The 24,363-nt window shown below is 32.7% G+C and overlaps 1 protein-coding gene across 1 annotated transcript; it reads right to left on the reverse strand.

Moving 5' to 3' along the window:
* Positions 1-256: 256 nt before the first annotated feature.
* Positions 257-23,622, reverse strand: LOC143914545 (neurotrimin-like). Its single transcript, XM_077434807.1, has 6 exons — positions 23,518-23,622; positions 23,290-23,430; positions 20,918-21,011; positions 9,754-9,947; positions 8,102-8,207; positions 257-1,093 (listed from the first exon to the last, which is right to left on the reverse strand). Exons 1-6 carry the CDS (start codon positions 23,620-23,622, stop codon positions 921-923), a joined length of 813 nt encoding a protein of 270 aa, XP_077290933.1. The 3' UTR covers positions 257-920.
* Positions 23,623-24,363: the final 741 nt, after the last annotated feature.

The following is a 24,363-nucleotide window of genomic DNA, read 5'->3' on the forward strand; positions in this document are numbered from 1 at the left end:
TATATATATATACATATATATTCAAACAATTAAAATAAGTATTTTTAAACTCATTTAAAAACACTTTCGTAAAATTTCGTGTATGAGCAAAATTTATTTACAATTTTTAACACACAAATTCAGAACATGCAATATCGGTTAAGGATTATGCGTGCCGATGATGAAAATTGATGTTTTTTAAATCAGCAATTTTCAATAGCAGCACATTTTAAAAATACATAAAATTGATCGGATATTTACAATTCAAGTATTTTTTGGATAATTTATTTATTTTATTGCTAATTAAAAATATGTACACAAAGAAATTTCATTTTAATATACTTTTTTGGTTTTAATGAAATAAAAACCTTACATGATAAATTATAATATAAATACATAGTACAAGGATTGCCTCTTGTGATATAAATAATATTTTTTTCAGTTTATTCACAATTTATATATGTTTGTATGTACATTGATTATTAACTTACATACATATATTGACGTTATTTACACGTGTAAGTTCATTGATGGTTTACACAACAAGCAGAACTATTATATTATACTTCGATATTGCAAATCTTTAATTCGACTTTTACGATTGAAATTTTGAAAGAAACACGTTATGAAATATATGTATGTATGTATGTATGCATGTAGATTATAATTAAATCGACATAAGTGTATAATATATTTCCAGTTAGGATTTTCACTTGCTAATTGGATAATAGGAAAAAACCGTATAAATGAAACACGATACTAATACATAATCGGTTTTGATAGCTTAGTTGTGTTGAATTCTCACTTAAACCCTTTTTTTATATTACACATATGATTATGTAAAGTTGAATGCAGTTCGGCTTAGTAGGATCTGTCTGCCTTGTTTAGTATGTTTTTACGTGGGTACTTTGGAGCACTGCTGCGATTACGCAGATCTGATTTTACGAATTGGGCAGAGCCTGGGCTAAGATGGCTAGGGTTAGAACTGCTGCTACGACAGCCCTTGGAGGGACACAAGCAGCCAGGCCCAATCCTGCTGATAGATGACCCCACCAACGACCAGGTATGGGGGATGCTGAGTTCTTGCCTCTCTGCATGGCTGCTGGATGCTCACCTGGATAAGACAAATTGAAAATTAGTACGATGAAAACGAACTTTTCATACATAGATACACAAAATATGACGAAGATATATGTGATTTTTTTTAAATTTTATTTTTACATAGATATATACCATCAGGGCTTGACAGGAAGACCCCAATGCGCCTTCCTGGAAAATTAATTATAAATAATGCAGCATTTTATTATTACATAAATCACTGTATTTCCAGAAGCTGAAGAACACGTAATAACAATTAATTAATTAATTAATTACATAAACTGAGACATCTATGGATTTAAATTTTGTACATAATTTTCACAAATTATACACACAATAAATACAGAAGATTTGTGACAACAGGAAAGATGATTTTTTGCCAATTTTAAGGAACCGTTTCAACAATAATCAGATAAAATTGGCAAACTCTGATAAGAAACGATCGATTTGGAGACATAAATACCTCCAAATCTAACCAGTAGTATGGCGGATCGAACCCACTGATCACTTGGTGCTAAACATATACATTACCATTAAGCCATGCTGCTGGCTAAATAACTATTGCAAATATAATAATATATTGCAAATAACATGCGTCAAATATCAGCTTGTATTCTCAGAACGTCTGAAAGACTCTTTGCATACTTTTATGATCTTTACAATGATCCTCACGTACTAATCTATTGAAAAATGTTCTATTTTAAAATTTTACCAGAAATAAATCTATTATCACCTATCATTATCAATTAAACCATTGTATTCTAAATACATCATCTTCTATTAAGGATCTTGGTGTAATACTTAATAATAAACTCGATTTCTTTGAACATATTTCCTTCATAACCAACAAAGCATTTAAATCTCTTGGATTCCTACTCCGCTCAACAAAACCCTTTAATGATCCTTATGTACTTAAATTACTTTGAAAGGTCTCACCTTGAATTTTCCTGAATTATCTGGTCACCTTTTTATATATCCCATATTAATTGTATTGAAAGAGTCCAACTAAAATTTATCAAATCCTTACGCTACCGTTTTCCTATATATGCCCATACTACTGTTTTCGATATTTTAAAACTCCTATCCTTTAACAATCTTTGTCAGGCGACGTCTCACTGATGCTGCATTCCTTTTTAAGCTCCTAAATGGTTTCCTTGATTGTCCCGATTTACTGAGTAAGATTGGTTTCAGGATTCCAGTTAGGTATTCTAGACACATTGCACTCTTTTCACTTAATCTTATCAAAAATAATTCCCTAAAATATTCCTATCTACAGCGTTTTTATTACATGTTTGGAGCTGAATGACGTAGATCTATTCGGTATTACCTTTTATCAATTCAGGACTGCCATCAGGACAGTCGCGATTGATTGGTCCATTTCTATTTCCATTATATAATATTCATCCAATAGTATATCACTTTATGTTTAGTTATGCACTGTCCTATTTAGTCATATTTTAGTTTTAATTATTTTCTTTTTCATTTGTTTGTCTCTATATACCATTTTATGTAATTTTTAAAAATTTATAATTGGACTCGGATGCTATTTTGTTACGTGTATTCATTATTTTTATGCATTTCTACATCTGCTGTCTGTTGATTTTTCAATAAATATATACTTTCAATTTGGAACTGTTGACCTAAGATTCAAAACTTGTCTATAGGAATAACAGAAAGAAAGGGTGATTTCAACGGACATTTCGGTTTATTATATCGAACACGAATCTATGAAGAACATCCCGTTGGATTTATTTCTAGGATCTATATAAACGAGCTTTACAAATGATTAGTTTTAAATCAGGATATTCGATCATTAAAACGATGTTATTCGCATGGGGATGCCACGTTGTATTGCGATATACGTTTGTGATAACATCACGTAGCCGTGCGCGTAAGGGGGTGGAAATTCATACAAATGTTTCTTTTGTGAAGGACGCATGGTTCTAGACGGCTAAGAATTCGGGGTGGTATATAGGGGGGTAAATGGGTGGGATGTGGGAGTCCCGCTAATGCAGACTCCGTGTTCTAGAGCTCCAAACTAATACCAAAACTAAGGTCTTCTGTAATTGAATACCTTACGTGCCCTGAGGGCACAACAAGTTCTCGGTTTGGATATACGTTACGAAGAATATATACCCCTTTGGGTTTGTGTGTGTGTGTGTGTGTGTGTACGTTACCCGAATCGGAAAATTTTGATCGATGTCCCGCGCTGATGGTCCCAGATGTGGTTGTTTGTATGTATTTGGGTACGACCCGAGACTTTGGAATGGAATGTTTGATTTTTGAAAGTCGTAGGACTGAATTGTGTAATATTTCATGCTACAAATATGTACATACATATGTATGGTCTATAACGATTGAAATACAATTTATATTTTAATGTTGTAGGTACGACTTACATATACATATGTATGCATGTACTAGTTTTGTGCCAGGTGAAATATCATCGCATGGGTTATGGCATATTATTAAATTTGCTATTAATTAAAAAAATGAATAGAGTTATTAATTAAAAAAAAATTAAAAGAAATGTGTCGGTCCCGTGTTCGATCCACACGTGGTCGTATTTTTTTTCAAATATCTTTTAAATATATTTAATTTAATATATATATTTAATTGTTTAATATGAAAAAAATGGTAAAAACTACCTACCTACATGTAAACAATATATAACACCAATAGATTAATAAATTAATTAATTAATTACATTTTCAATAGATGACGCCAAATGATCAGAGACTTATTTCCCTAAAGGAAACATTGATAGAAAACAGTATATGTAGAAGTATTTTGTTGATTTGTTATTATGTTCGTATTATATTCGTACGTTTTGTTGGCAATGTTTTAACATACATATGTATGTCGAATCAAAACGACTTTTAAGTACGGCAAGCGTTATCGCACACAGAAGCGCTAGTACATATATGTATATATGATGTCTGTATGTATGTACATATAACAACTTCATGATAACGTGTTAGATGAGATTTAACTCTGCATATTTGTAAATTGCTTTAAAGTTGACTAACTATGTATATGATTATTAAAATATTTGAGTAATAGATTCTTATCCAGCTTATATACGAATTTTAATGTGCTTAATTAAAGACTATTTCTAATATTCAACCATTTTAATTCATCTAACATACTTGTAACATTCTTACGTTTCCACAAATTGCACGCATTACTCTATTCTGCACTTTCTGCAGTTTATCAATACACAATCCACTAAATACATAGATTGAGCACTGTAGCGCAATATACATACATATATTATGAGGCCGTACAATACAATTATATATTAATATTTTACTTTTTATGCTTAATAAATTTCTCAACCTACAAAGTACACCAACTTTTTTTGCCATTTTTTTTAATAATATATGTATAATCTGTGTGCACCTTAAAGGTCTGTTCATACCTATCCAGCACGACCCGTATCCTGCAGGTGTCCTGAAAGTGCGGATAGTAATTTTTGGTACATTATATGGACGTATTCATACTCCATTCGCGCATGTGCATTTACGCATTCATGCGCGTCCATATAGAATGTACTAAAGAATACTGTCCGTACTTGCAGGATTCGGGTCGTGCTGGATAGGTATGAACAGACCTTAATACTTCATTTATAATCCAAATAAATGCTTAAATACTTAATATTATCTACTACTTCTACTACTCTCCCATCCATAATCACATCACTCACAACGCTTTTATTACTATCCACATCATCCTAAGTCTTACTTAAGTTCACTTTCAGTTTATTCTCTCATAACTTATCACTTACATACTGTAATTCCCTACATAAAATATCAATTATATTATGTATATAGGTATAATTAATAATTCTAAATCAGTATAGCAGATTCGTCGCATTGGATCAATCTGATAAGACGAGTGTGCATGATTGATTGCATTAAAAATAAAATAATATTAGAAGGAATTATGTAATGCCTCCAATGTTTCTTAACCGTATTAAAAGTGATAAAACCAACGACTATGTATGTACATATGTACATAAGATTTTCAACAACAAACACCACGCAATAAGGCAACGTATCGAATCACGCGGAAAACTAATCTAAAATGAGAGAACACAGATACATAGTAGGCTATTGGATTAGAAATTGTAACAAAGCTCAGTAGTGGGGTAGCGCGGAAAGACAAAAGAGATCAAACAGCGAACGATGCAAACGTAATAATTGGAGTGAACGTATTGTGTACGCACGTGCCCGAACGTATTATAGTACACGTGTCACGGGCACTCGAACCTCTGATATCGCACACACAAGTCCTATTACGGTCGGCATCCGCTCTGCTGAAACTTACCATCGTTTCAGTCGGCAAATGAAATTACAGCTCGGCATATGGGTATATATGTGTATATGTATATCGTTGTATCTATGTAATATGAGCGTGTTGATACTATACACCGGGAGTGGATAGACTGAGGCTTGCGAGCTATTCGTGGGCCATCTTTGAAGTGTAACGTTGCGCTTTGTATCCTCAGTTGTATACTTGTCAAAGGAGTTGATTATGTACATATATAGTACATGGAAATTTCAGTATTTTTTTTGTCGATTGTCATGTAGGAGGAAGGGTTTTTTTGGCTTCAATGTGATTAGCAGTGTGATTTTACATTCTTCTTTTTACTTGCCTCTTATTAGTTCACATGGTTTTCGTGTTAGTGGTCATTTTTTATATGTCTTATCTCTTATCCGATCGTTTTCATACTTTGCCATATTGCTCATTTTGGTCATCAATATACGTTAATGTATCAGAATCTTGGGTACGGTGACGTCTATGACGGTACGGCAAGCTACCAAAATCTATCTTCAACCTTTCCGCCTTGATATGGCGATATCAGATTTTAATTGTTTAAACGCCTATAATTCACTCTATATTTTATAAAATTTGCTCTATAGTTTCTCGTCATCTCTAATATTTTAATATTTATAGTTTTAACTCTCATGTGTATATATAAATTTCAAATTTGGCGTCTAGCTTCATGTAATGTAATACACGATATATATTGATTTATGGCCAAATATGTCAGATCTGACATTTCACGGCTAAAAGTATATCTCTTCACGGAGTTTTATCTGCGAGATAAGTATTCAATAAGAAGTTATGTTGTATCTAATTGTTAATATGATTTACAATAAGCTTACATACATTTAGTATGTTACAATAAGCTTACATACATACATCACATACAATTAGTTCAACAACTACCCATAACCTCAAATTTCATTGTTTATTTCTCCAAAATAAACTTTCTAACCAATGCAAGCTTCATATATGTACACAGATCAAACAGTGATAGTTTTATTTTTAGTTATCAGCTGATTTATTAACAATGCCCCGTCTGCATCCAGACGTTGGCTACCACCTCGTCGATTATTTGACGATATCCGCATCGGTCTTCAGTGGCTTGCAATAGCTCTTCGGCGCTTATATCGGTCCACATGCATGCGCATGTTTCGAAGCCAAGACAACTTTTTCCTGCCAATCCATTTTTTACCTTCTATTTTCCCCGTGGAGAAATTCGTATTTTGGACCTCGTATCGTGTGTCCGAGGTACTCCATCTTTCTCCGCTTGATGACATAAACAAGTTCCCTGCCTCTCCCTATCATGCCGAGGACAGCTTCATTTGATATTTTTTTGGTCCACGGGATCTTCAGCATACGTCAGTCTGTAGACCTACATCTCAAAAGCTTCGATGCGGCTGATCATCCTGGTCTTCAGAGTCCACGTTTCATATCCATGTAGTAACACTGTCCATACGTAGCTCTTTGCGAATCTCAAACGCGTACGAAGATTGAGATGCTTGTTTGTTAGCGCCGCCTTCATTTTTATAAATGCTGTTCTAGCCATCTCGATGCGGATTCTTAGATCTTCATCTGGGTCCATCTCTTCATTCAGCCAGGTACCCAGGTATTTTAATCTTTTCACTCTTTCTAACACCTCTCCATCCAACGTTAGATCACCGGTGTCTGTTTGCATTACATTTGTTTGATTTTACATCACAATTGTTTATAATGATACTTACTTAGGGTTTGTGTTTTTATAGTGATGATTTGTTGTATAATATTTCTTGTATATATGTCACAGTGAAATTATATTTCAAACGCGAAAGCGTGGGACTGCATGCCTAGACCGTAGGACTGCGTATCTGGTACGTGACTATAACAACGTTTGCTATAACGTGACTATAACAACGTTTCGACAAGTTTGCTTACTTATTGTTATAATCACATACCAGATGTGTGGTCTCACGGTCTCGCACAGTCAGTTCTGAGAATTCTAGCGGAAAGTGGCTGGGTGTCGATACCGATCGCTAAGTGCATTCGGGGGTATCCATCGTTAGCCGACAGCACTTAAGCCTGGAGATAATCCTTGAAAACCAATTATAACGGCGGCTCCCTTTGGCATATGCTACACTGTCTCCCTCTTAGGTCAAATCGTCCCGATTGACCGACAAATTCTAACTGGTAAATCTACAGAGTATGTTACATTTACCTCAGATATCAGTCATAGTTTCAAAATAAAAGAAAAATAGTACATAAAAATGTTCATAAGGAAAAAATTTATATTGTATATTAGATCGTTTGTGTTTGTGAAAGGAAATTGTTGAAATTCGGTGGAAAATTCAAAAAATCTTGCACACCCCTGCTTTATAGTCTTTGTCCGTTTCTCTCCACCACGTCATCGCAGATAATCATAACATGGGAGCCTGTCTGGACCGGGGAGCCGGCTAGCCTAATCACCGCAATGAAAATTGGATTAGGATGTTTAAACTGCACCAAACGGTAAATCTTCGCCGTGCTGAAAGCGGTCGTCCAAATTAACTTTGCATGTTCCGGCTGCCTCGGTTTCCACATTTTCCCATCGTGTTCATCTCTCTCTCTATCTTTCTCTCTCTCTCTCACTGTTTCCTTCTGCCGATGCCGTATATATTGCGGTATATATATACATACATATGTACATATTATATAACAATGCTGAGTAAACGAATCTTACCGTTTAGGACGTGTAGCATAACGCTCGCCGAGTCTAGATTGGAGGGACTGCAAGAGTAATTGCCGGAGTCTTCCCTTCTCGAATTGTATATGAGCAGCGTTCCGATCTGTGGATGTAGAATATAAATTAATTTTTATCTAGAAATATGCTGATAGAAAAATAGCGAGATGGAAAAATTCGTTAAAAAAGAGGAGAATCAAAATGATTTTGTATTTTGCAATTCATTTTGAAATATGCTTGTCTTAGATGAAACACCCATATGAAAGGTGTTAAGAAGAAAAATTCAAATAAATTTTGCTGGAAATTTAAGATCACAAATAGAGGACACATCTAAGGTAGATATACATACATATGTACATATGTAACTTGAGACAATACTTAAAGAATAATCAAGTGCCGGAATAAGATATGTTAACAATATGACAATAATCTCATGTCAACGAGTTGAAAACAAAACAAAAATATCGACCGATTCGTACAGTGAGATGTCATTCACAAATGTCACAAGGGGTATATCCTCAATATACCCAATATTTAATCGCCATAGTTCTTTATCAACTCAAAATAAATTAAAATTATATCGCGCGCTCATATTACCACTATGCTTTACCTGTTTGGAATAACGCCTCGAATACTTACCTTTCCAAACTCCAAATAATACAAAATAAATCCCTAAAAATACTTTATAAAACATCCATACATACTAACTTGAAAAAACTGCATGCCATAAATAATATTCCGTAAGTTTTAGACATTACTAACAAATTGACCAGTAGATTCTATGACAGAATCACTAATAACCATACTAAAACACTTGTGAAGAGTCTCGGTGATTACAACAAAATGTCTATACCCTTCAGGTATAAACACAGATTATCTAAATACAGTCTGATTAAGATCGTCGACTTTAGAGAGTCTTTAATCAATATTATGTATTATGAACATTTTTAGGAATTGTAAATAGGTTTTTGAGCTTTTTTTCCTATTATGCTGTACATTAACATTAGAATAATATAATACTATAATTACTAACAAAATTAAATTAAAATTGTAAAATAGAAAATGATCAGTACATCAGTAGTTTTTAAAATAGATATAATTAAGTAATAATAAAAACATTTAAAAATCAAAACAAATGTCACAATGACAGTTGAGCCTGGGGTATTTTTCCATAACAAGCATTTTGAATCACTATTATAATATAACTATTTTAAGATTCAATATTTAACCTATGAATGAATTAAAAATTTATATATGAGAGATAATGAGAACATATAATGCAAATTTTATGAAAAAAGTTATAGGCGTTTAACTAATTAAAATCTGACAAGATGAGTGCGTAGTTGAAAGTCAAGCATATTAAGCTTACTAGCTATTAAACGTCACCGTCTTCAAAAATTTCGCAAATTTAGTATTGTTTATTACGATTATTTTTCACTATCGAAATATAAAAATCGATTGAAATTTCCATCGTTGACCAAACTGCGAAAAATGGCAATGATCAAAACGATAGGAAGACTATGGGAAATTTAGCTTAATCTTGTAAAAAGAGCAGCTGCCGATGAAGCCACAGTTGCACATCATTATAACCAAGTACCATGTTCAAGTAATTGAATATGAGTTTGTGAAATTAAGAAGTAAAAATTACTTACTGTAGTGTCGGGTCCCACTCGTTCCATTCTTATATCTATCAGGCTTTTATCATAGTTGAGGACTCTCTCACTGTCCCTGTACCAGAATATGTAAGCTGGTTCTTCGAGAGATCTCGTGATGACACATCTGAGACTGACCGTGCTGCCAGCTTTCACGTATAGGTCGCTCTCGCCAACTATTTCAATTTTGGGTACTGCGAATATTAAAAAAAAAAATTTCATTGAATTTCAAAAGTAGAAAAAAAGTTTGCTTATATAAAACAGTTTCATCAATCAACACAGTGGTTAAAATTCGGCGCAAAGTTTGGAAGCACATTTTGTATTTTGAATATTTCACCAGAAACTTGGAAGTGTTTTCAATTCTTTGACTAAGTTTTAATTCACTATGTAGGAAGTTTTAATGAAATGAAAATATTGTATTGAATTACGGATCATGAATAATTTTGCAAGGCGTTGAATAAGCAAAGGGAATGGAAATTTTTCCGGAATATTATTATATTCTACGTACATTTTGAATACATTTCTATGGAAGCGAATCTTTCAATGTGCCCGATGTACAATACAATACTTTTGTAAGAATGTGAGTGTTTTTCGGAATACTATGGCGGAACTTAATTTGTTGGGAAATCGAGCGTCAGCGTGGAAAATTCATTTTCCTCAGTCTCGTACACGGTCGGATACAAATATACACGTGTACCTACATATAGTCACAATGCACGCTCGAAATGAGTTTTCCCGACTGGTAATTTTTCCCGAAGATGTTGAGTTACATCTCGAGTATGATGGAATCCTCGATGTCTGTAACATCACACACGAGCTGATGGATTTCAGTGTGATTCAATTGCATCAAAAGATCCTTCAAGGATACACTCACTTCACTCCAAACGTCAAAACAATTGTATACATCGTTTTGTACGATATCATATGTACATATGTATCTAAAATACAAATATACGGATACCTCGCTTAGATAAAAATAAGAACTATCTTTGTAATGCCAAATTAATCAACATATTTCAATTTTAAAATCTACTACATATTTCATGATGATCTAACATTTTTAATGAGGTTTAAAGCCCCAGATCATATGTTATATGTAGCTTTGAGTTTAGAACCAACAATTTTGCTATATTATATATGTACGTATATACATATATACATACATACATATTTGTAAGCTCTAAGAAAAATTTGATTCCCCACAGAATATTGAGATAGTTTTGATATGAAAATGCTAAAATTAAATCTTTTAAATCTGGTTTAAAGGTCGATCTTGCCAGTTTTATAATTTGGTCAGACCATCTCTTGGGAGATCGTCCTCTTGCTCGTCTTCTCTCAAGCGTTCCGGTAATATCAGCCTCTCTAGGCTCTCCACATTATTCCTGGCCATATGCCAAAGTATGAAACAATTCCTTCTCTCTGAGACTTCCAATTATTTGAGGATAGAGAAAGATAATGCATCTTGGGGTCGATGATATGCGCAGCATCCGTCTCCAACACAAAATTTCGAATGCTTATTGGATTCACATTTCTCTCTTTTTCAGGGTCCATGTCTCGACTCCATACAATCCAATTGGGAACATCAGAGATAAAACGGTTCTTCCATATGTTTTCGCCATTCCTACCACTGGCATTCTCCTTCCCTTGAGATCAAGGCACCTGGGTAGATGAAGTCGTCGACTTCCTCATAGTCTTTTAGAGCATTGGATTTTATGAGAGTCTCAAATAGGATGGGATTTTTGTTTATCTTTAGACCCAGTTGTCTAATCTCTATCTCTATTCTACGAAGTACCTCAACCATTTCATCCTCATTGCTGGCCATTAACGTTCTGTCGTCTGAGAATCTTATGCTAGAAATCTTTCTGCGCCTATTGTTATTCCACCTTCCCATCCGTCGAGTTCTCTTCTCATTATGTATTCCCAATATATGTATATTAAAAAGATCAGGAGATAGAATGCATCCCTTTCGGAAGCCTCTTTGGACTTGAAATTTTTCCTAAAGAAATTCATATATTCTTACTGCTGCCGTATTATGTAAATATATATATAATTTATGAATGAGTGTTATTTGTTATTTTGGGACACACATCTCTTCTAAGACCTTCCATAGAAAGTTACAATTGACACAGTCGAAAGCTTTTGTTTAATCTATGAAAGAAAGTATTACGGTAACCTTACATTCTCGACTTTTCTCGATTATTTGTCGTATATTTTAAATTTGTTCTCTGATTTTTTTTAAATTTGCTCTCGGAATTTTTCAGTCAAGGTTGTGTTTCAGTCTGGCCTTTAGAATATATAGCAATACTTTACTCGGATGAGAAATGATTGAGACTGTTCTGAAATTATTTTCACATTTTTTCGTAGATCCCTTCTTATTAATTGTGTTAATAAATGGGTCTGCTCCAGAGTATGGTCCATTGTTTGTTAGCAGGTTTAAAAACATGAGATCGATTGTTATACAGTATTTTTTATGTAGTTATTGGTCCGGTCAAGTAATCATGTCTAGCCTGTAAGTCAGTTCGATCACAAGTAAATTACTTGTGTTTGTACTGCTTAATTCTGAACTACATACATAATTACTTTCTAGCAATCGATCTCATGTTTTTAAACATGCTAGTAAACCATCGACTATAATCTAGATCGGACCGCTTTGTCATCCATTATCTTACTATATAACTAGCTACACATGTACATTTTACAAATTGCGAATACTGTAACTTTGAAAAAAAAAATAAAAAAAAATTGCAAAACGATATATCTGTAAAAGTTACAACGGTGAAAAACTTGCCCGTATTTACGCCGCATATCGTATGGGCGGTTTGCACACGTGTAAGTGTGCGGCGAATCTCAAACATTTTTTGCGCTGGGGAGTGTTGGCTAATTTATGGCCTTGCTTGTGCAAGAAAAGGTGAATTTTTAGAAATGGCTACGACTACTTTCTTTACTATTCAGTGTGTATAAGGCGTTCTTAATGTGGCCGCACGACGCCGCCGTGTATAATACGACTTGGGCGGAAACGGCGCTAGAAAAGGGCCCGCCCTATTGCCTTGAAGAGGGCCTGGAGGTGTTTTTTTTTTTTACTTCAGCCCTCTTTCCCTCTCATGGGCGGCAAACTCGAAGGGCGAATTTTACAACCGTCGTAAATGAAAGTGTAGCGTCGGCGGCGAAGCACCATCGGGAGTAAATCGCGACTCTTATTTCCTATTTTACTAAACGCCGCCTGCTTTTTATAGTTTTTTCCCTGCCACCCTCCCACGAGCCGCCCTCCCACCCTCTCATCCCGTGAGAGAAATCCCCCAGGGTCGGATGGAAAGTTCGGTTGCGGCGAAACCGATATTTTATTCCGACCGCGGCTCGCAGCTGGATATAAAAACGATATTTTTTGCACGGGGCGGTCGGTCGGGTTGCGAAAATTAATAATTTCGACGCGTCTCGGTCGCCGCTTACGACAAATTTCAACGGTTTCCTCTCCGACTGTTTCGTACCCTTTTGCGATATTGAAAATGCACGGCTCTATTCCGATGTGTGATTCACGGATTGCGTGTAGATTGTATTGTGCTATTGTAGCAGTAATTTATAGGAAAGATTGTTAACACTTGCCAAAATGGGATGGATAGCGAATAACCAGGATTTAGATTTTATTTTATTTCTTCAAATGTACTGAATGCATGGTCTTCATATTTCATGTATGCCTCACCAAAACCTCTATGATTCGAATAATACCATTAAGAAATAAAAACATTGAACTACATATATCAAAATAAATAATTATTTTCACGGAAAGCCCCTTATACACGTGCCATTAATTTTTCTTGTAATTTCTTGCACTTATTTTATATTATTCAGCGTTTAATACACGGTAGAATAATTTATATATGTAGGTAATTACTGTAATAAACCTCGCATTATTTGCAGTATTTATACTTGAAATATATACATTTTTTGCTGGATGTTTGGAGTCCAGCACAGTGGATTTTTTAGCACAGTAAGGCAAGTGTATAATTATTCATGTTAAGGATATTTGCAAGAAAATTCAAACGAAATGAAATCATTGTGGCTATTAAATCGTGGCCTGCATTTAATTCTTGAATAACTTTAAACAATTTAAGTCAGTTATCATAACAAATTGTAAGGATATTTTGCTTTAGAAGATATATTAATTTTCATTTATGTTGATACATATAGAAAGACATATGTATATATGTACATATATCGATTGGAACTATACATGTATGATTAAAAGATAAGTACATACATATATTTTCACACATGTTTCGTATTTTTACACAAGACATTTTTGTAACACAATGATAAGATGTTTCGAAATTGATGATTGATTATAGAATGAAATACAATAAAATTTTGATGCGCATTGACTTCAAAAATAATAGATTAAATGATAAAAATTTGTAAAGAAAAAAATGAACATTTAATTGACTACATTTAATTAAGTTATTAACTAATTTTATTAATAACTGAGTGTTTTGTTGCCATTATAATTTAATGTTAATTTTTATGGGCCACCTATTATTAAATACGGAATTAAATTATATTATAGTCACAATAAAGTTTAATTAACTTAAAATGTCAAGCATAGTTTTTATATCCTTTGTGTCCGTAAAGATATTTTTTAATATACAGTACCGGTAATTCAAATCGCATCACCCCTAAATATCTTGAATTCTCGCAATTTCTCGGTACAAGGTGCCCTACTTTCTAAAACACTATTTTTTTTTTATCAGTATTTCGAATATTTTGAGGTACATTATTAAGTTCTCGTGCGGATTTCGAGTGTGTAACTACGATTTTCATCAACATGGTGAATTTTGCGAGACTTGACGTGGCGAAAAAAAGTGACAAATAATTTCACTATCTTCAAGAGGATTGTCCACACGAAAAATTACGTTGCAGTTGAGATGTCGATAGACAAGTTTAGCACGTTTCCTCAAAAATAATTGAGAAACGGGATCGGTAAATCGCAAGCCAAGTAGTCGTAGCTTAAAAAAAATGATAAGTGTAACTTTTTGCAAAAGTATGTTCCTTAAATCACTCACGAAAATTATACTATCCATAAAATATTTGTCATATTATTAGCATAAAGCTTAAAATCCGCGTATTATTTTAATGAGATAAATTATATCCGAGGATTAGAAAAAGAAAATCTAAAGCTGGAATACAATGTGTTAAATGTGTAAAAGTTATTATTGTGATAAAATCTTGATTAACTTCTACTACGTTGTCATTTTATAATTTAACTATATTTTCAACACATGTATCAATTTATATGATTTTCATTATAATAATATGAACACTTTTTACAATGAATTAATTTGGCTTCATTCAATTGTCTTAAAACTCTTGAAATAAATTTCTCAGAGCTTCGATGAATCGTTCAAAGCTTCAGTTTATATGTAGTAACTGAAGTTTTAGTACAATAATTAAATTAGAGGGTAAGATACATACTTTCCTCCAGCCAACGCCAGAGAGGTGTTCAATGCAACGTGTACACAGAAGATACATCTTTAAACCGAAGTTTAATAAGCTCTAAGAGGTGTAGTATGCACTTAGCGGATAGTTTTAGTGGCGATGAACAAGTTGCGAAACCCAAACGTGCTCGGAAAATTGCATATAATCAAGCGAGCCGTGTTTGCTCGTCCAATTCTAATTTGATTATCATTTGATTTATATTAAAGTACATGCACATTCGTGTATATGAAACATATATGTACCAGTGGCGTGCCGTCCATGGATGCTGTGGATCCCTTAAAATTTACGTCAAAAATATTTTAGAATTTCTTAGTTTTATTTCTCTTTCATTTATTTTTGATTACCTGATTTTGATATATATACGATCTTTTGTCTGATGCAAAATCGACATAAACGAGCATCCCCGTTTAAAGGCCGTAGCCTTCTGCACAACCGGTGCTTGTTTCCCATCAATCTTGTATCGCCTTGGATGCTGAAGTTCTCTACAAATATTTTGCGCATGCGCACAAGTGAGCTGTCACTCTTGCGTATGCGCATGAGTGAAACGACTCTACAGTCGTCTCGCTCGCGTGACACTTGCTCTGGAAGCAAAATCTCCTTTTGCGTATGTATGGATTTGATTCGCTTTTTACAAACCTCCTTTACGTTTCACACGGTCTTCGTTTAAGACGTCATTTTTTTATATCTCTCATATACATATTATCCCATCGTTTTCATACTTTGCCATATTGCTCATTTTGGTCATCAATATACGTTAATGAATCGTCTGCCATTACGTTGGAGATAAATTATCGTATACAATGCGTTTCAAGTTTCTGATTTTTCGGGTTACTTGTTATGTATGGACTTTCGCTTGATTCGTTGATTGATATTTCGTACGTTGCGTCCTAAGTTACACATTTACTTTTATTATTTTATTGTAATTTAATACGTCCTAAATTATTATTTATTATGGCCCTTAATATAAATAGCCAAGGTAACAATGCAGGTGGATTTATCGCCGTTGTTAATAATAATCGCAATTGTTTAATGAAAAATGTACTAAAAAAGTTTTTTTTACCAGGGTTTTTATTTTAAAATTTTTAGTTTACTAGTTATATAACCGGAGTAGAACTTTTAAATCAGCTGATAACTAATAACTAAAAATAAAACTATCACTGTTTGATCTGTGTACATATATTAAGCCTGTATTGGTTAGAAAGTTTGTTTTGATTTGAGGTTATGGGTTAAACGTCATTCTGTCAGATTCACTGAACAGTGTTGCCACCCTGCATAAAGGCCGGTGTGGCAAAACCCAAGACCGTTGGCTCAGCAAGCCTCCACAAAACTATAAATATTTATATATTAGAGATAGCGAGAACCTATAAAGAAATTTTTTAAAAAATATAGAGTGAAAATAGAAAAAGTTATAGGCGTTTAAATAATTAAAATTTGACAGCGAGATGGCAGGGCGAAAAGTATTGAAACTACCGATGTGAATGATGAATGTGACAGATAAACGTCACCGTGTAATACGATGCAGTATTTTCAAACGTGTCTAATACGATATTTTTTCACCATCGTAATTGCGGATGATACCTTAACTTATATTGATGACCAAAATGAGCAATATGGCAAAGTATGAAAACGATCGGATAAGAGATAAGGGATATAAAAAATGAGCGCTTACACGAAAACCATGTGAAACGTATAAGAGGTTAGTAAAAAGGACAATTGCTTCTCTACCATATAATGAAAAATAAATCCAAAACCCATACCAATATGAAATATTCATTCAAAAACGAAAACATATCAAAGACACTTTAATAAATATAAATATGACAATGTTTGGAAGAATGAAATAAAATTAAAAATAATAAACTGATCGTGTTTTGGACAGCATCCTCTGGTCACCGCACGCCACTGATATGTAGATATATTTAAGTCACCGCACGCCACTGATATGTAGATATATGTATATATTTAATATACAATGTAGTTTGACATGCACTCTTGTTGAGATTTGGTCTTCGTATATTATAGTTTCTATACAGGGCGGTTGCAATTGACTTGGACGAGGCTCTCTTTTCGATACGACGTATAGAGGGTCGGTCATAAATACGACACTATATTGTATTTATTTCCCCAATATCATTTATTTATTCACTACTGGTGCGTGAAACGACATCCAACTATTTGTGTTCGCGTTCATAGGCCTCGTCCTTTTTGCGTCTCTTTCACATACACGCAATTTCCGAATGTGTTATCTCTCTCTCTCTCTGTTTGGATAAGGACGTTTAGTACATATATTCAGAATGCCACTTTGCTGTACTTTACGATGGACATAATTTAACGTGAATTTTTGTATACATACATATGTATATGCGTATATAAGATTATGTACATATATTAGTGCTTTCAGTTTTGTTGGCTATTTTTTTTTGTTGTTGTATGGAAAATGACAAACTTATACAATGTACTATATATGTATATAGTGCGATAATAAAAAAAAATCTGACGTATTGCTTTCATACTTTGTTAATGAAATATACTATCGTTTATATACATATATATAAACTTCTGAAATAGTGCAATGAAAGAATGATCTATTTACTTCTGGTACTTCATATAATATTAAAGTTGCACCGGAAAATATGCTCAGCTTAGCTCGAGTGCAAATATGAATATAATTCATGTAAATAGTGTAAATTTCCAAGCTCTTTAAAATGGTTGACATTTTTTTTATACTTACAATAAGCACATATGTATGTATATACGCAAAAGTTGAAATTTTAGAACGCTTTTATATATAAAAATAATTTTAGCATTAAAATTTTAATGTTTCATTTTAGCTATTATGTATGTGTGTTGTCTACAGTTGGAATTTTTTACGATGACTGTTTAGTATTAAAAAACTCTTTGATGCCCTTTATAAATTTTTAGTTTTGTGAATACAGTATTTATTTATTATTTTTATAATAATAATAACATAATATGACCAATGTAACCTGATAGGTTGCCCCATAGTGTCACACCAGTCTTACAAAAAGCAAAGAAAAGGACAACAAAAATTACCAATCATTCATCTCATTTAAATAGACTTGTATTATATTAAATAGTATTGTATATATAATGGTTTTTTTCTCAAATGAACATCGTTATGAATTCTTTTTCATTGGTTTACACATGATTTCATTATTCTGCTGTTCTACATCCATTAAATGATTCGTATTTTAGAAAATTAAAGAAAATAAAAATTTTGAAGGAAATTTGGTATCTTTATATGAATTTTAAATACACAGTTTCTTTAAAAATGCAGTAAAAACTAAATTTTGTAAGAAAAATAAAATAAAATGTGCTGTCGCACATTCAACCATTTAAATATAGGGCAAATATTAGAGTAGGGTTTGAGAACTTTTTTAACAATAAACCAATCTAAATAATTACCCTTTTGCAAAGTAATGGTTAAAGTAATAGGTTTTGTAAATTATACATAGCTTTTAAACTTTTCTTTAAATCAAATTATTAATTGAAATACAGCTTCTTTACAGCCACGCAAGAAAAAATCAGCCAATTTTAATATCTGGGCTGTAATATTAAACTGGTAGACACATATTTTGTAACAACAATTTTCTCTGATTCTTATGTAAGTTATGATTTGATTCTCGATGATTTGATCACGGCTCGCACTTACACTAAGCAAAATCTACCCGAAGTCCCGACATACCTACCCTGTATACGTTCTGTGATTCTGATACTTTAGTTCCGAATTTTGCCTTATTAAACTCGCCAGAAAGGACCAACTCAATTTTAATAATTACCATTTTAATAATCGAAAGGTTACTCGTCATCTGATGTGCAATCTATCATTCGTGGAGTCGACAATTGCGTTTAAAGCAGCCATCCAGTTAATCTGTGGTTCAGTCTGTCTTGCGCTTGTCGATCGTTTGCACCAAACCCAATTATAATAATTGTATGTGATGTATGTATGTAAGCTTATTGTAAAAAACTAAATGTATGTAAGCTTATTGTAAATCATATTAACAATAAGATACAACATAACTTCTTATTGAATACTTATCTCGCAGATAAAACCGACTGAGGAGATATACAGTGAAATTTCAGATTTGACATATTTGGCCAAAAATCAATATATATCGTGTATTACATTACATGAAGCTAGACGCCAAATTTGAAATTTATATATGCATATGAGAGTTAAAACTATAAATATTTAAATATTAGAGATAACGAGAACCTATAGAGCAAATTTTATAAAATATAGAGTGAATTATAGGCGTTTAAACAATTAAAATCTGATATCGCCATATTAAGGCGAAAAGGTTGAAGATAGCTTGTCGTACCGTCATAGATGTCACCGTACTCGAGATTCTGGATATTTAATACGCATTGTATACGATATTTTATGTCCAACGTAATGGCAGACGATACATTAACGTATATTGATGACCAAAATGAGCAATATGGCAAAGTATGAAAACGATCGGATAAGAGATAAGAGATATAAAAAATGACCACTAACACGAAAACCATGTGAACTTAATAAGAGGTAAGTAAAAAGGAATTATCGGAATATTTGGTAGAATTGGGATTAATGTGATGAATTATGGAGGGATGATTGGACATTGGAATAGGATCTTATTTAATTAATAAGGACTATCAATTGTATGATTCAAACTAAACTAAACTAAAATTTAATCATAAATTTCATAGAAATCTGAAATTACAGTAGGAATTGAATTTTTTATTTATGCCTTTTATATAACTAACCAATACGCGATAGAAAGAATTCCAAATAATACTAGCAAATTCCAGATGATGATATTATTAAAACAATTTGAATGACATTTTATTAAAACCACAACACATGTCTTTATGGAACAAAATGAGTTAATATTTTTTAAATGAACTCCATTGGTTGCATCCTAAAACCATTATTTCTTTAAAAACAATTACGCATGATATATTTCTAAAGTATCGGTTTTTATATAGACAAACAAAATCAATTCACTAATTAAAAAGTTACAGACTTTTCAAACCTTACCATACTTTTTATATACAGAATCGTTGGAAATTAAAAATGAAAATATGTAACGGAAATGTGAATCAGCGTGGAAAAATACCTACACGTACTGACACGCAATTTCATATATAATACATACGTATGTACATACATATGTATACGTATGACACAGTGAAGTGCGAAAATCGGAAATAAAATTCAAACTATCTCCATTTGACGTCATGTCTGAAACGATTTATGATTAAAAAAAAAGGGAATGTCGATCAATTAAATTATTTAAATTACGGAATGTCGCACGGTTTTCCGATGGGGGGGGGGAGGGGGGTTAACGTCGAATGGAAAATATTTTATGTGGCGTAATGGTATGGCACGTGAAACGGTTTAATTTCACTCTGCACGTAACATGAAATATGGCACCAACTTTTTACATTATGCTACCGTTTCATCCATTTAATACACGGTTAATGGAAAAACAATATTTCATCGTGTGCAAGCGTATACTTTGTTCATCTTTCCAACGTTTATTATTATACACGTGAAAATGTATGGAAATTTTCTCCGCATGCATATCATTTTGCACACATTATATCATTATATGATAAAGTAAATATTTAACGTGTCGAAAGATTTATGTGTAACATTTTATTTACGTACCGACGACGTTCAGCGTTATGAAGTGACTCATCTTTGGTTCCGTGCTCACTTGACATTCGTATTGACCTGCGTCTCTGGCCTGCACGTATTTGACCTGTGGAATATTCAATGAAATTAATTAAATTGTATATATAGTTTTGTGGCTATTTATAAAGCGTAATTTATTTTATTTTTTAATACCAGGAAGGCCTTACAGGTAACGCCAATGCGCCTTCCTGGCCAGAAACATTGTACATTTTATACAATTATTGGTGCTACTTTAGTATGCGGTCTACCTTCACATATCTACTTTAGTATGCGATCTACCCTCACCTTTTTACTTTAATATGCGGTCTCGTTGTTTCAGTTCTCACGTGTGTCACTGACACTGAATAGTACCGACCCTAACAACCTAATCTTAAATTAATAGGGCCAACCTCAACTTAACCTAACCTATCCTGACCCTTAAATAAATAGGTGTTGGCTGCTAAGATGAGTTTTATTTCATCAATATTTTCACAAAATAAAGAATATCTTAGCAGCCAACACTTATTTATTTAAGGGTCAGGATAGGTTAGGTTAAGTTAAGGTTGGCCTTATTCATTTAAGTTAAATGTATCTGGTGACGATATTTTGAGAGAAATGCTTCGACAACATTATGGGGCGCAAGAAAAAATAAAAATTGTAATAAACATTTCGTTGTTACGATACAAATAAAAACGAGTTCAAATTTTCGCATGATCACAAAACTTCATCTATTGTTACTACGTACATAGATAAAGTAAAAAATGGTCGAATGTGATTCAATGGTAGATCGCATGCTAAGGCAGACCGCATACTAAAGTAGCATCCAATTATTATTATACAAAGTAAATACATATAAATTAAAATCCACAGAGACATCTATGGTCGAATTTGTAAATTTGCAACATTTTTTTTGAGGAGTTCAGCTAAATTCAGTAAATACATATCAATAACATCCACAGAGACATTTATGGTCAAATTTGTAAATTTTCAATAAATGTCTCGATTGAATAATTTGTATCAGATAACAAATTAATTTTAAAGTTTGCATAATATGAACATTACATACAGAAAAATTTCAGTTCGTTCATTTTTTTTCAAATATTTTGAAGGAAAGCACTGAATTACACCATTTTCAAAGTTCCTACCTAAAATATGTGATTTTATGATTCAAAAATGGTTCATGAATTGTTTGTACACAAACTTATGGTGAATAATTTGCAAACAAAATTCGTAGAGTTACTATCGTATATATTACATTCTTGTGAAGACAATTTGCTTACTAAAAAGTATATAAAGTATAAAGTATTTGTATTATATTATATATTAGCTAGAAATTTATAATATTTAATTCCTCAAAACATCGCCACACAAAATTTTGTGCTATTTTTTTACAAACTTCCTTTACGTTTCACTAACGATTATTTAGAACTATTCCTAACTAACTTAGAGAAAAAATACGAGCAAAATTTTGAAACTTCATACATATAATCATTAAAATAATGCCAAAAAGGTATTTTTAATTTATACCAAGAATGCCTAACAGTTAGCCCCAATGTGTTTTCCTGGCCAGAAACATTGTACATTTGATACAAGTATTATTAGTATTATAAAAAGTAAATACATATTAATTAACATCCAACAGACATCTACGGTCAAATTTGTAAATTTGCAGCATTTTAGACAATTCAGCGAAATTCTAGATTGCTAAAAACTCGAGATTTGTGAAAAATGGGTAAGGTTGCCAATTTGTTGGAACCATTTTAATGAAAATCAGATAAACTGGCTAACTCTGACAGGAAACGACTGATATGGAGTCACAAATTCAAAGTCTGGCCAGCAGAAACCAGTGGGATTTGAACAGATGACCACTTTGTTCAAAGCATTATATGCTAACCACTAGTTAATTCTGCTGGTTTAAATGTGATTTTCAATTCTTGAAAATTAAATAAATGTTTTTATTCAACAAGCAGTACGACTTGATTACGCTTAATGAATGTTAAAATTGTTTTATTTAATGCGAAATTGAGAGCGTAATTGGGCAATTTTGAATCACGACTCTTGTGTAAGCTATAAATTTAATGCGGCTTTGAATAAAGTACGTTTGAAAAAGAATTTTATGCATTCTATAAACGAGAAAAACATCCCATTGATACGATGCGACGTATAAATAAAAAATAAAATTGTATCTAATATATAAAACAGACTCGATTTCTGTATGTATCAACGGGCATTGCATTACCAGGCGTTGCTATGGCAATCTTATGGAAACCTCATTATATAAGTCACATTCTATACAGACGTAATAGAAAATATTATGTCGAATTATTTATAAGTAGAAAGATATTAATATATTAATGTTTTCGTACCTGTAATGTCCAAGTATCACTGGCTTCGACAAGAAAAGCTTGAAATCGTTCGTCGGCTATGAAAGTATACCGATCAACTGTCAGGATGTGAGCGTCTCGTTTTCGTATCCATGATACCGATTTGTTTCCGAGCTGCTTGACCTACAACAAAATGGTAAAGTTTGCTGAAAAAAAATCTACAAAGCGATCCAGCGATGCGATTTGATCCGAGTCAAATGGATTTATCACCTTGCATGGCAGGTAAGCGTGGGTGCCCAGTTGTGTTGTGATATTTGTGGCCGTCGAAGGATCAAAATAGGGTCCTGTGTAAAGACCAGAAAATCGTTTGACCATGTGTCTATTTTCGTGCCCTCCAGGTGACCCTCCGGCTGCCCCCAAAAGACCTGAAAAGAATGGAAAAAAGTGACCTCAAGATAGATTGGAAAACTTTCTGAAAAACGGTGATAAATTTCGGCAAAAGAACACAATCTGAATTTCGTTCAACAAATAAATGGAATTACGACTGTTCAATGACCCAATATGACCTTATTTAACGCATACGTACGCGCTTCAAATATATTTTGAATGGTTATTTGTATTTCATATAAGTTTATTGAGCTTCTAAAGTGGGACTCAAAAAGGGCAATTACATATGAAATAGTTTAAGTTTATTTTTGAAGTAATTTAGAACGTACTAGAATGCTATTTTAGGAATATGCTTCAATGGGATGAAATTAGCATGATATTTTAAGTTAGTTTTGATTTCATCATATTATTATGAAAAAAATGATGGAGACTTTCAGTGCTTAGGAATTAATTTTAAAATAAGCTATTAAACTATCAATATTGCCTATATTTTATGTATTTCGTTGCAAAAAATTTGAGAGCAAATAAAAAGTACTCATATATGTTTTTCAATAGATTATGTAACTATATTATATTATGTTTGTTTAAGTAATTTTCAAAATTGTATTCTTTCTTTTTTTATACTATATTTAATATTTAAAGTCAATATTTCCACAGCTTGATAAATAACTCATACCTGTTATATTTTATTTTCGGAAATACCTACATATGTATATGTTCTATTTATTT

Source organism: Arctopsyche grandis, chromosome 7, assembly GCF_051622035.1.
Source record: "Arctopsyche grandis isolate Sample6627 chromosome 7, ASM5162203v2, whole genome shotgun sequence".
Lineage (NCBI taxonomy): Eukaryota > Metazoa > Arthropoda > Insecta > Trichoptera > Hydropsychidae > Arctopsyche > Arctopsyche grandis.

Coding starts and splice junctions, on each gene's coding strand:
- LOC143914545 (XM_077434807.1), bottom strand. CDS start 23,622: ATGGTCAAACGATTTTCTGGTCTTTACACAGGACCCTATTTTGATCCT. Junction 23,431..23,517: donor ACGCTTACCTGCCATGCAAG/GTGATAAATCCA, acceptor ATTTTGTTGTAG/GTCAAGCAGCTCGGAAACAA. Junction 9,948..20,917: donor CATAACGCTGAACGTCGTCG/GTACGTAAATAA, acceptor TAATATTCGCAG/TACCCAAAATTGAAATAGTT.